Genomic DNA, 12,927 nt, shown 5'->3' on the forward strand with positions numbered 1-12,927 from the left:
TTAATCGTTATAATAGTATATTATAGCAAATTATGTTCATATCATAAATAGTTTTATACGTTTTATATAATTAATATTTAAAGTAATAAATCTATTACAACTAGCTGCCTAACACCGCTTTAAAAATTAAATTTTTATGCTTGTTTCAGTTTTCTTTAAAAGAGAACAAAACTGGAAGTCGTAAGTGCCAGAAGACCTTTAGGCACAAAAGAACCGCAATCGTGTAGACCGCCCAGGGGTATATGTATAATCTAAAATGTATATTTGTCTGTACAATTTTCTTTTAATAAATAATAATTATATTGTGTTCTATATCTTATTTTTTAAATTTATTATTAATTATGAGTAACTATTTTGTTTGTATATTTTCTATAAATTATAGTGCGTTGTTATTTTTTCCCTTCCTCAATAACAGGGCAAAATAATAATATTTTTGATTTCGTGTAATAATAATATTATAGTCGGTGTATGTACTGCCCCTTAGAATAATAGAGTGTAGGCAGCGCAACATACACCAACGCCATGACACTTTCTGTTATCAAATATTGCTGGCTCGTTAATGAGATAATGATAACATGTGACTTCACAGTTCACTTCACACTTGTAATAAGTTGTAATAATTTTACAAATTATATTACAATAGGTAATTATATTAATATTTGTATTTACTTCCACGAGAACATTGCTTATACTTTTGATTCAAAGGTAAGTTATTTTTCTTGTTGTAATAACGCTAGTGTTGAATGTTTACTTGCTTCTTATCACAAATAAGTAAGTAACATGCTTCAAACTGAAACGAGACATCATTTTTTCTTGTTTTGCCGAAAACGTCAATGTTGTAGAATAAATTTAATCTTTTTGTTCATCGATTTGGATTATACAATACCCAGAATAAGTTTCGTTAATCAACAACCTGGAACGAATCCTTTTGTTTAACTTCATAGGTACTAAAAAGTGTCACTATTATAAAATTTGTCTTTTTAGTATGGTTATGGAGACACCTTTACTTTGAAGGAGGCAGTGATGGCCCTTAGTAGGCCATTTTAACGGGAAATATAAGGTTTTTTGTTTAGTAGGTTAGGATATATAAATATGAGTCAACCATGTATTAATTCCTAATAATACATAAGTATACCCAAAACTAAAAATAATAAGATTTTGCACAAATTAATTTGTCAAGCTAAATATGGTGAATTGTTTAATGTACCCTAATAATAAAAACTTTAGTACTATCTTATAATCGGTTATGATTAGACTGTATTTAGTTTTACGTTATGCCAAAACTTCTTATAATATTTATGGTAAATTTTTATTTTTTTTACAGTTGTAAACTATGAGTATCTCATATCCAGGGGCACACACGTGTGTTACGTGTCAGATTGTCTTTGAAACAGGCGATACTCATCGAGTGCATTACAAAACAGACTGGCATCGTTACAACTTGAAAAGAAAAATTATTAACCTGCTTCCCGTTGATCTACCGACGTTTAACTCGCGCATTCTTAGTCAACAGATCAAAGAGGAACAAGATAATTCAAAGAGTTCTATTTACTGTACAATATGTAGAAAATCGTATACTTCACAAAAGTCGTTTGACAATCACTTATCGTCCAAACAACACAAAAGCTTGGCTGCTGTGTCCGATAACGATAACAAAGACATTGGTGTACCAGCCGAGAAAAAAATCAATAAGCCAGTTGAAGTTATTAATAATACTGAGGAGAGTGACGATGAGTATGAGGACGTGGACGAAGACGATGAAGCGTGGGATGGTGTAGTCAGTGACAACAACCCAATTATTAACAATATCTGTTTGTTTTGTCCGCATAGCAGTGAAAATATGTTTGAAAACCTTAAGCACATGTCTGATGAACATTCATTTTTCGTACCAGATATTGAATATTTGGTAGACATGAAAGGATTGTTAGTGTATTTAGGAGAAAAAATATGTCAAGGTTTCATGTGTTTATGGTGTAACGATGCTGGTAAAAATTTCCGAACAATGGAGTCTGCACAAGCTCATATGGTGGATAAAGGTGTGTTGTGTTTCCAAATGTTTAGATTTTATTTTATATTAACATTGTGTTTATGGTGTTCCCTTTTTGATTTCAGGTCATACAAAAATGGCTCACGAAGGCGAAGCTCTGTTAGAGTATTCAGATTTTTACGACTATTCTTCTAGTTATCCAGAAAATGATACCGAAGACAATTATCGAATTGTTGAAGATGTCAACTCTCAGTTGATATTACCTTCTGGGGCTAGAATAGGAAAGCGATCGCTTATGAGATATTATAGGTAAGACTCGTTCACAGATTATTAGTACTAGTGTTATAGAAATGTGCTAACGTTATTAAGCGGGTACCGTGTGATGTGTGTTTTAATAGAAATTAATTTGTTTACAGGCAAAATTTAAATCCGAATAGCAATGTTGTAGCATTGAAAGGGAAAAAGTTCGACAAAATCATCAACCACTACAGACATATTGGGTGGACAGGAACGTTCCCCGCTGCTGCTGCTAGGTACTTATTTATAAATTTTCATTTATTTTTATAAAACATACCTATTGTACTTATATAATAACACTCGTATAGTTAATTAAGCCCTTATGGAAGTCATAAAAATTGTTGTTTATACTAGAAATGCAATTATATATATATATAATAATACAAAATTGGTCCTGATATTCAGTCTTTTTTGACCAAATAAGGGTTAATGTCAATCATATCACAATTTTGTTAAAATCGCATCTTTTTGACAATGTGTGTATGTAACTATTTTATTGTGGTATGTTGTTATTCCAGTTTGTGCTTACACAATACAAATACACACAGTGTCACATCATGTGTTTTAAATGCCAATAGTTATAATTGTTAATGATTTATTATTCCGCTAATATACTATTAATATATGTTCATAGGAAAGCCAGAGATTTGAAAATCATGAGACAAGTTCAATCAAAAATTTACATGCAGTTGGGTGTGAAAGCAAACAAATTCCAAAAGCATTATCGTCCACAAGTGAACTTTTAGATTTTATATTAAATATGCTGAAATTCTTATTGTATTTTTATAGCTGTTTTTCCTTGTAAAACATTATAATGACAATTAGAGTAACTGCATTTTAAAATAAATTACCTTGTTTAATTTGTCTAAATTATTGTTCTTGCCATTTTATTTAAAATTTTAAGCTAGATTCACCATACTCATTGTTTTAATTTGCCTATATCTCTTGACCAATTTTTGGCTAAGTTAACTCGTAAATTTATTTTTTTGTAATTTGTCCACACAATTGGACCGCCTTACCCATACTTTGTTTTAATAAGAATGAAAAATAAAAAATAATAATGTTATTAATAATTATAATAATAAATATATAAACAATTAAAGTAATGACTACTATAATCACGAGAAACACGAATGTGAGGCGATTGGGAGAGCTTAGCGCTTATCAGCAGCACTCCCGATAACCGATTTTAATGAAACAAAATTAATATTTCTTTAAAGAAATGTGAGGAATAACTTGTTTGTTGTATATTTTCTGTAATGAAACTGCTTTTGAATAAAACATAATTGTATATTAAATTTCATTAAAAACTGTCAATAATCTAAGACTTTGTACGGGCTTAGGTAAAAATAAATTTCATGTTCGGATTTCTTACTTTAAATGTATATAAAAACCACTCTAATTCTTGGTGAGGTCTTAGTGTATACAGAAATAGGGTATTGCATATGGACTAAAATGTATTGTCATTGTAGCTTTAAACACACTTGAAGGGCTGTGATAAAAGTGTATCTATTAAGGCGCATTGTATAGACAATTGTTCAGTAAAACTTGACATTAAGCTAAAATTTGTAAACTTTTAATTAACACATGAGTCAAGAGAAGAGGGATCTATTAACATAGTAATAATCTAATTAACAAATTATTATATTTTTATTTCCAACAATCCAAATATTTTGTGTTAAACACAGTTACTTGTTAAGTCTGTATCTTATAAAAAAAAAAAGTTACAATTTAGTCTCTAACCTCTCTGGAAATAATATATTTTCCCCCTATTTTTTGATATACATATCACAGAATAACTATAGACTACATAGTAAATAAATATTATGAAATACGTAATAACTATCTCATGATTATTTTGATTTCTGTTTACACATCACAAAATGGTTTTTTTTTGCTTACATACGAGGTATTCCGTATTAGTCGCCCATCATAATGGATACCCATTGTATATTTTGTTATTAAAATAATAGTAAATACTATTGTATTTCTATGGACGATATATGTTCAAGTATAACCTCTGTGACTGTAATTAATATATTTAACTGTTTAATACACAACATAGTGCAGTCGGAGAGACAACACGACGTACATTTTTAAAGGCTATTTTTTTTAAAATTTGAGTTATTTTTTAATTTTATATTGAATTAATTGCACCATGAATTACAATAAACCAGAACCGTTGTCGTTGACGGGCAACTTGGTAGAAAACTTGCGTGTTTTTCGGGAATCGTATGATATCTACATGGAAGAAACTGGACTGGCGACAACAAATAATGAAACAAAAGTCAGTATTTTACTTCATTTCGTTGGTAAAGAAGGCCTTGGTCTTTATAATACATTTGTGTTTGAAACCCCAGAAGACTCTAAGAAAATTGATAGTGTAATAGAAGCATTTGAAGATTATTGCAAACCGATAAAAAATATTTTGCATGCCAGAAATGTTTTTTACAAGAGATATCAAAAAGAAAATGAATCTATCGAAGAATTTTTTTCTGCGGGTAAAACCTTATTTGAAGATAGTGAGTTTGGGTCAGAAGATGAAACGGTCTTACGAGACAAAATAGTAATGGACACTACTGATGCTAATACTCGTAACCGTCTAATTGAAAAAGGTGATGTCACTTTGAATGAAGCTGTAGAAGCGCTGCGTATTGCTGAGGTACAATGTAGGGAGCTCGAGCAAATGCAGCTGGATGAAGAAGCAGGAAATGTAGTGGGTGTCGTTCAGTTAAAGAAGGAAGTTGGCAATGTTATTGAAAAAACTACCAAAATTGATGGATCTAAGTATAAAATTGATGACGATAATTTAAAAACCGAGGTGAAATTATATATTTTTTTTCTTTTTTAATAACATTAAATTTTGTTTAATTGGATCAAATGTTTTTTTTTTGCAGTATGTTATCAAAAACGTAATATCAATTTTAAACAAAATTACTCCGGAAAATAAGGAATCATTGACTGAAGATTTTAATGCATTGCTTATCGATTCACACGAACATTTAGAAACAATAATAGATATAGTATTTGAAAAGGTACTTCTGAAATCCAATTATTGTTTTTAATAGTAAATGTATGTATATTATTTATCTAAACAACTATATATAATTACTATATTCAATTACACTAGGCAATTGAAGAATAAAGCTTTGCTCCTCTGTGTGCATCTTTGTGCCATGCTGTACAAGGTATGCAAGTTCAAAAAGGTGGCAAAACCACTTCATTTAAAAGAGGTATCATTAGTAAATGCCAAAGTATTTTCGAATTGGATTCTGCTAAAAAACTTGCAGAAATAAATACTTTTACAGATCCTGTGAGTAGTTGTTGTGCTCTTTGAAATCCAGAATGGTTGTTATTAATATTTTATTTTCATACTAGAAAAAGAAAAAGGAACTTCAAACAGAATTTGAAGAAAATGTGAGAAGGCTGAGTAATGAAGGAAATTGTAGGAAATTGCTGGTATAATTTTTAATTAATATAGAAACATGGTTTACCACAGATTTTAGTTTATAAGGAATTTCTTAAACTTATTCTTGATTAATATTAGTTTTCTGTTAAATCATAATATATGACGTGTAATGATAATTTTTTTTATATATTATAATAATTTTCAGCATACATTTACTAATAAATTTAGAGATCTGTTACACCCTGAATCCCACTACTGAATTAACATACTAAATGTTTTCAATCAGATAAAAAATAATACGTTTAAGAATAACTAAAATAGTTTTATAGAAACTTGAACGGTTATCTATTTGTTTTTAAGATTTATTGGCGAGTTATTCAAACAAAAAATTCTTTCACCAAATATTATGTTATATTGCATAAAGAATTTAGTAGGTAAACATGATGAAGATTCATTAAAATGTTTATTCACTTTGTTAAAGGCTGTTGGAAAAGAGTTAGAACGAGTAAGTTAATTTTTTTGTAATATATTAAAAAACTGTTATAAATTAAAGCGCAATATTTGTAATTTACGTGTGGCAGTGTAACACATTTTGAAATTAAAATTTACATTATTCACTGAATGCTTATAATTTTGTATAAATGTATTGTTTTTTAGAATTACAATTTAAATGAAATTTTTGATAAATTAAAACAATTATCTTTTGAAAAAAAGAAAGCAAAAATTCCCGCGAGGATACGATTTATGATCCAAGATGTTTTACGTTTAAGAAAGGATAGATGGATACCTAGAAAATCGCAACAAGATAATCATCCTAGTGCTGATCGGTTGGGTAATTTAGCTCTTTATTATAGAGCAGATGTAAATAAATTATATTTTTACTTTATTTAATATGTTATTTCAAATAATCACCAACCAGGTCTACCTAACCAGGTAGGTTGAAGAGTATAAGTGTTGAACTCATTCTTCCTTTTACTTTCAAATTTATAAAAATAAGATTTAAAATACAAATTTTAATTGTTAATCAATTTTTTATTTATGACCTTTCGAATTCAGTTATTTTAAATCTGAAAATATGTGTATACAGTGTTTTTGTTGATTTGTAGAGTTTATTTTGTATTTTATTTTTTGTTTATTTTTTATACTTTATTCTGATTTTACTTTTTAGTTTTGACAATAGGGAAATTACAATATTATTTTGTTAATTAAAAGCAAATGACATTGTGTCGTATATTTATGGTAGTGACATTTTATTTAATTGTTAAAAATTACGATAAAGAAATTGTAATTTTTTTTAATATTAAAAAATAATAAATACAAGTTGAAAAAAAAAAAAATACATCTTAAGTACTTTTTTACACTGTGCGTTACTACTATTATTTCTTATAAAGTTGTTTTATCTTGTGACCTTTATACACAAAAAAAAAATCTAATGAAGTCGCAATTAGAGAGAGTAGGTACAAGTTCAATTATCATCGAAAGTAGTCATTAAATTCTGTATTGTGTTTTATATACTTGAAGTTGCTGTAGTCAATTGATACATTTTTGTGACATACTGATGGCCTTAACTAAATGTACATGAAATTTGCGGTAAAAATATCTTGCTTAATAAAATTATGACATTATGCTAAGTCTGAATTTTATATTAAGAACAAAAGGTAGTGGAGATTTTGTTTGCCAATCAAGAAAAAAACTATTTATTATAGTGTACATTTTAAATATTATTACATTTGTATGATAAGCATTGTGTTATGGTTATTTGATTAATGTAAATAAAACGTAATAATTCATAACTTTCTATTAAACCGCAATTTATATAAACGCACAGAAAATGTAATAATTGTAATAAAATAACTAATTTGTTGCGAAGACTTGTTATAATAATTTACATTGTACAGAGTACAATTACATTGAATTAAAATACATTAGTTATACTTTATAGTTGTAAAGGTTTTAAATTTATTAGCTTGTAATTTCAAAAACAAAAAATCATGGTTATTATTTTCAAACAATGATATTTTTGAAAACTAAATTTGATAAAGTTTTTTAAAAAGTCTAAAATGTATTTATGCAAGTTCTTCGTGTTAAAAAAAAGTTTGGCTAGATGATTGTCGGTACTTAAGTACCAACAAAAAATTGGTGAAGTACCATCCAAGTACCACAATCAAAACTCAAATTTGGATAAAAAAAGAATAAATACAATTTTATCCATATCTAGGTCAACTAACATGGTAAAGCAAAAAAATGTTGATTAAAAATTATTTTCTTAGATTTTATACAAGATACATAATACATATTTTTTTAAATATAATATTTACATTTATGTTCAAGTTTTGAGGCCACCAGGGCCTATTGAACTTCAAAAAAAAGTTTTCAGAATCATTTTTATCGGTAGGTAAGTTTTAATCCCATCTAGTAAAGTGTAGTTTCATCGAAATTTAGGAGTTGATATTTTACATAAATATATAATACATGTTTAAGTATTAATAAATGCTTAGTACCTACTCTGGTAGGGTACAAGGTATAAAACAAAAGCTAATAGAGATTAATACTTTCGATGTACCATAGATCATTGCAATTTGGAAAAAACGATTTTTTAAACTTATCCAAAGATCGTGCGTATATGTATAAGAATGTTGCTGATGTTAAGGAATAACAATTATACACTATATGATATACACTTAATGAATAATACTATCAGGACAAAGCATAGTTGAATACCTGTGAAACTAGACCCAGCTAAAATGTGTTACCTTAAACTTCATAAAAAAAACGGGTTAACCTCGATTTTTAAAATATACATTTTGCAGTAAACTATCATCAGTAATATAAAATAATATAGCAAAAAGATTTTTAACAGTTATAAAATATATATTGATCACCATTAGTTGAACATAAAAAGGGCAATATAAAAATAGCTTTAAAAAAATAATAGGCTATTTTAAATAATTCTTTTCTTATACTTCCACAATTATTATTTAGCCCATATTTGATATATTTTTCAACTTGACAACAATTAAATAAATTAAATAATTTAATTTTTAAATGGTATATCTCATGAAATTTCAAAATATTAAAAAAAAACCAAAATTTTGTTAGAAGGGTTTATCAGAAATATCATCCATAAGAATGTGTTTATTTTTAGGGGGGTTTAGCGTGGACAATTTTGAGAAATTTATTTCGTTAGACATAAAGAAACTCCGGTTGGGAATTGCCCTTGTAATTAATTATTGAAAATAAAATTATTCAATAAAAAAAAATTATTATTCTTAATGTGTCTGCACGTGACTACTTTACAACAAAAAGGTTTAAGCAAATCTGTTTGTTATGTCGACTTACAAAATACAGTTTTTTTTGTACAGTTTGTAAAGACTTTTTTTAGTAGATATTTATTTGGGGTTTTCACAAAAATGCCAGAAAACCAACACAAAAAATGTATAATATTCCACCTTTGGCATAATAGAGCAGCATATAGAAATCTTATTTTTGAGAACCGGAGAACAAAGCGCCTAATAGGAATCCTATTAGGAATAAAAAAAAACCTATCCATGCCCCATAGCAAAGACAGGGAGAACACAGGTAAGTAGACAGGCAGGTAGGTAGGTATTGAAAAATATGAAAAGTGAAAGTCATAAATTGGTAATAAATTTGTTTGCAATTTTTTTATTTTTCTCCAATAAAAATAATTTGACTAGATTTTTGAAATATTTTTATTTTAAAGGTATACCGTGTTACACATTACATTTTTCATTAGTCCGCTTTATGTAGATCTAAATGCGCATAAAACTATATTGCCGAAAATTGAAATAAATTAACGGTTTTACCCCTCATGGGGGGAGGGGTAAAACTGCCAACCCCAGTGGGGTTTTATGGAAAGAACAATAGTGTTAATATAAAACTTAGTTTGATGATATAACATGTCGCATATATAAAACAATTACCTATTTTAAATGTTGATTACCTAATCTGGGTTTTTTTTTTTTAATGTAGATAGTAAATAATTATTATTGTCTTGAGTCGAATCTCAAAAAGATCTTCGGTCAACATTACTCTATCGGATAATAATTAGAAACAGGACGGTTAATTGATACCTAAATATTTAACTCCGCAAAAAAGATTCAAATAAGAATTCAGGACAAATTCTTCCCAATTAACAACTTGTGAATAATATGGTAGAGAAAGAAGCAATAAAAAATGTATTTATTAACACACCTACAATTTAATGTAATATCGATTATTGTTTAATTGAAATTTGACACTACATAACAACGTCTTTTACAAATAATTATATTATTATATATTTACAAATCGGTTGACAAGACACACTTTGTGTGTGATCCGCAAGAAATATGCTTAAGACGTTTAGTATAATATTTTTATGGAAAAGGTTAAGAAGAAGATGTCTGATGGTGCTCAAGGACGTCTAGTGACTTTTATAGGTGCAACGCTACCGCATGATTGTAACTATAAACCTACAATATTGTATAATTAATTGTAATAATATACATATGTTTTAGTGACCCAACTGTGTCTTTTATTATTACAAGAATACCCTTGGCCGCCGGTTGACCACAAGGCTCGTCCGAATTACTTAATCTCTCTTCTACCTATCTAGGCACATAATGTAAACGTCTACCGGTTTTACTCGATTGGCTGTAAATATAATAATAATATTGTGTCAATGCATATATTAATATAGGTATTATGTATTAACGTGAAGATGTATTTTTGGCCGAAAACATCTAAAAACGGATTACCTCGAACGGCCCTGGTTGGGTTAATATATTGTATATATTTTTTTATAGTTTTTATGGAATTCAATTATTTGCCCTCCACTACTTCTGCTACATCTTAAACGGGTATATATAGGCTTGTGACGACCGGCAAACGCATATTACTTTCTTACCAAGTCTTTGTGCATTCACAACTCGTTTGAAACACTCAGAAAAAAAACTCAACCAAAATCTCCATCATGTCCAAGTTCACGGTAAGCTAATCAAATATTGTTAATTAGTATATATACTTGTTTAAAACCTAGTATTTAACGAAATACATTAAAGTATTACATACTTTAATGTGTTTAGAAATCGTTAGAAAAATGTTTATAAATTTACTATTAAAAAATTATTTTTAGTCAAGGAAAATATATTTACAAGGTTTGAGTTTTTCGTAAGTCGTAACCAGTGAAAAAATATTTAAAAAAACACTTTGCCACAAAAAAACAATACACTATAGCTGCTATATTGTCCGGCAACAACATAGTCTGAGTTATTGTTTTTTATGTGGTTAAGGTTTTTTTCTTTTTATATAATATTTTATTATTTGTTTCTTACCATATTATATAATAAACTCTTTTGCAACAATTGTGTTTGTAAAATATAGTAAGAAAAAAATAATAAAATATGCCTTGATGTCCCCTAACACGATGGATTCAAAGTAAACTAGTCGAAAATCATTTTTTTTTTTATTTTATCGTAGTAGATAATTTTTATTTTTAACGTCGTCTTAAGACGCTATATCATTTATGAATAAAATCCCACAATTACTATACAATATTTTTAATGCTGGGCATAATAGAATAAGGCTTAAGTGTAGTTTTGTTTTGCATTAAAAAAGTTATTAAAAACAATTGTATATTTGTTTTTCAGATGTTTTTGCTGGTAGCCATCGCCTTGGCTTTCATCGGTTCTGCCGCCGCTCAATTTGTCGTCTACCCGACCAACCCCGTGTACTACAACCCTTATGGATACAACTACCCTCTGACCTACAACTACAGACTTGGCGGATACCCTTACCTCTTACGCCGTTAACCATTCACTTCAGCCATAATGTGGTATGTAAATTGATGATGTTTTAGAAGTGTTAAACAATTTTTAATAATCGTTAAACACCTGAGAAATGTTTGTATAAAAAACCATAATTTTAAGAAGACTGTTATTTTTCAGATCTTTACCGCTACACTTCTTTTTCAATATTATTCTATCTATACATCCAATCATCAAAACGTCGAAGCCGCCTGTGAATCGGAAAAAAACAACGTTTTCCCTTTTTGTATAATACATTAAATTATTTTAAATATATTATTTTGTTTATATTTCAGTTAATAAAATTATAACAAAAAAAATCCATCTTTTTTTAAATTCTAAAATGCTTAATTAAATGTCCTAGGTATTGTCTTCCTACACCGACTAATATATATATATATATATATATATATAAATAATATATTAACAGATTAACTGGTTTAAACATCAGTATTAAGTATCATAATTCACATGCTTGTGTAGTAACTAATGAAGAACTTGTAGGAACTGAGTCTCCCGAATCCAACGGCTGTTGCATTCAAATTGAAATCTATAAAATACAAGATACCTATTTATTAAAAAAAAAAACCCTAAAAGTATTATGATAATATGACTTGGTCTCTGACTTGGACATGCTATTGAACCGGTCTGTTAACTTCATTATCTACTCTTTGTTATTTTGACTGCGGTCAATATTGATATAGATGAATATTGAGTTGGAAAATTCAAGTTTTTTTTTACACGTGCAGGGCTATGATAAAGTCAAGGTACTTATATATATTTGTTTTAACCAACTCTTCTTAGCTAACTGAAAACGGTTCCAGTATGTCTCTAGGCTAAAACACTATATTTAATTGTATACAGGTAGAGGTTCATTTTATCGTGAACCACTAAATATCTCATAGGGTTTAATGAGAAATTATAAATTGTTTTTTTGTCATAATGTTTTTATTACAATGTGATCACAATTTTTAACAATTTGTTTTTGTTTTCCCATATTGGTTATTTTTTATAGCAACTTTTTAAACTTAAACGGTAACTACATACATTATATTAACTTTTTAAATTGACAATAATGTACTGTGTAAATGTTGACCGGTCGATAACCGGTTTTGGATTACTATATTTCTGAAGTTATTGAAGTAAGGACGGGAGGGAAGTGCAGGATGGGCAGTGATGAAAATAATACTACACTCCACATTTCCTCCTGCCCTAAACTTAAAACTTCAATAACTTCAAAACGTCGTCATCGTTTCCGCAAATCGTTCACAACAAGAACAGACAAAGGTCTAATAATGATAATAATAATAATAGTTCTAAGAGAAGGTCTAATTATTTGTATTCAAAAAAATAATTTTATTGTTATTGTTTAATATTTAATTTCTATTTTCTAAGATGATTTTCGTTGTTACTTGTTCTTGTTATAAATA

General features: G+C 28.2%; 2 protein-coding genes and 1 long non-coding RNA gene across 5 annotated transcripts; all 3 read left to right on the forward strand.

Annotated features, from left to right (window-relative positions):
• The first annotated feature begins 568 nt into the window (after positions 1-568).
• LOC126838346 (cytoplasmic 60S subunit biogenesis factor ZNF622) lies at positions 569-3,154 on the forward strand. 2 transcript variants are annotated; one of them, XM_050572700.1, is made up of 5 exons: positions 569-643; positions 1,325-2,036; positions 2,113-2,296; positions 2,404-2,520; positions 2,919-3,154. In XM_050572700.1, the coding sequence occupies exons 2-5, from the start codon at positions 1,334-1,336 to the stop codon at positions 3,028-3,030; spliced, it is 1,116 nt and encodes a 371-aa protein (XP_050428657.1). In that variant the 5' UTR covers positions 569-643; positions 1,325-1,333; the 3' UTR covers positions 3,031-3,154. The 2 variants fall into 2 exon arrangements, with proteins under 2 accessions (XP_050428657.1, XP_050428656.1); XM_050572699.1 differs by having other exon boundaries at positions 576-705.
• Positions 3,155-4,204: 1,050 nt separating this feature from the next.
• On the forward strand, positions 4,205-6,793 carry LOC126838605 (uncharacterized). Of its 2 annotated transcripts, XM_050573148.1 has the most exons (6): positions 4,205-5,105; positions 5,182-5,319; positions 5,415-5,597; positions 5,663-5,743; positions 6,054-6,198; positions 6,351-6,793. In XM_050573148.1, exons 1-3 carry the CDS (start codon positions 4,443-4,445, stop codon positions 5,427-5,429), a joined length of 816 nt encoding a protein of 271 aa, XP_050429105.1. In that variant the 5' UTR covers positions 4,205-4,442; the 3' UTR covers positions 5,430-5,597; positions 5,663-5,743; positions 6,054-6,198; positions 6,351-6,793. The 2 variants fall into 2 exon arrangements, with proteins under 2 accessions (XP_050429105.1, XP_050429104.1); XM_050573147.1 differs by having other exon boundaries at positions 6,054-6,793.
• A 3,745-nt stretch (positions 6,794-10,538) lies between these two features.
• On the forward strand, positions 10,539-11,787 carry LOC126838466 (uncharacterized). Its single transcript, XR_007685700.1, has 3 exons — positions 10,539-10,680; positions 11,342-11,526; positions 11,639-11,787. It is a non-coding gene; the product is annotated as an uncharacterized LOC126838466 (long non-coding RNA).
• The last annotated feature ends 1,140 nt before the right edge of the window (positions 11,788-12,927 follow it).

This window comes from Adelges cooleyi, unplaced genomic scaffold (genome assembly GCF_023614345.1).
Source record: "Adelges cooleyi isolate 19-005CV unplaced genomic scaffold, UGA_ACOO_1.1 ACOO_flye_CR_arks_rails_tigmint_CR_PRNA_30, whole genome shotgun sequence".
Lineage (NCBI taxonomy): Eukaryota > Metazoa > Arthropoda > Insecta > Hemiptera > Adelgidae > Adelges > Adelges cooleyi.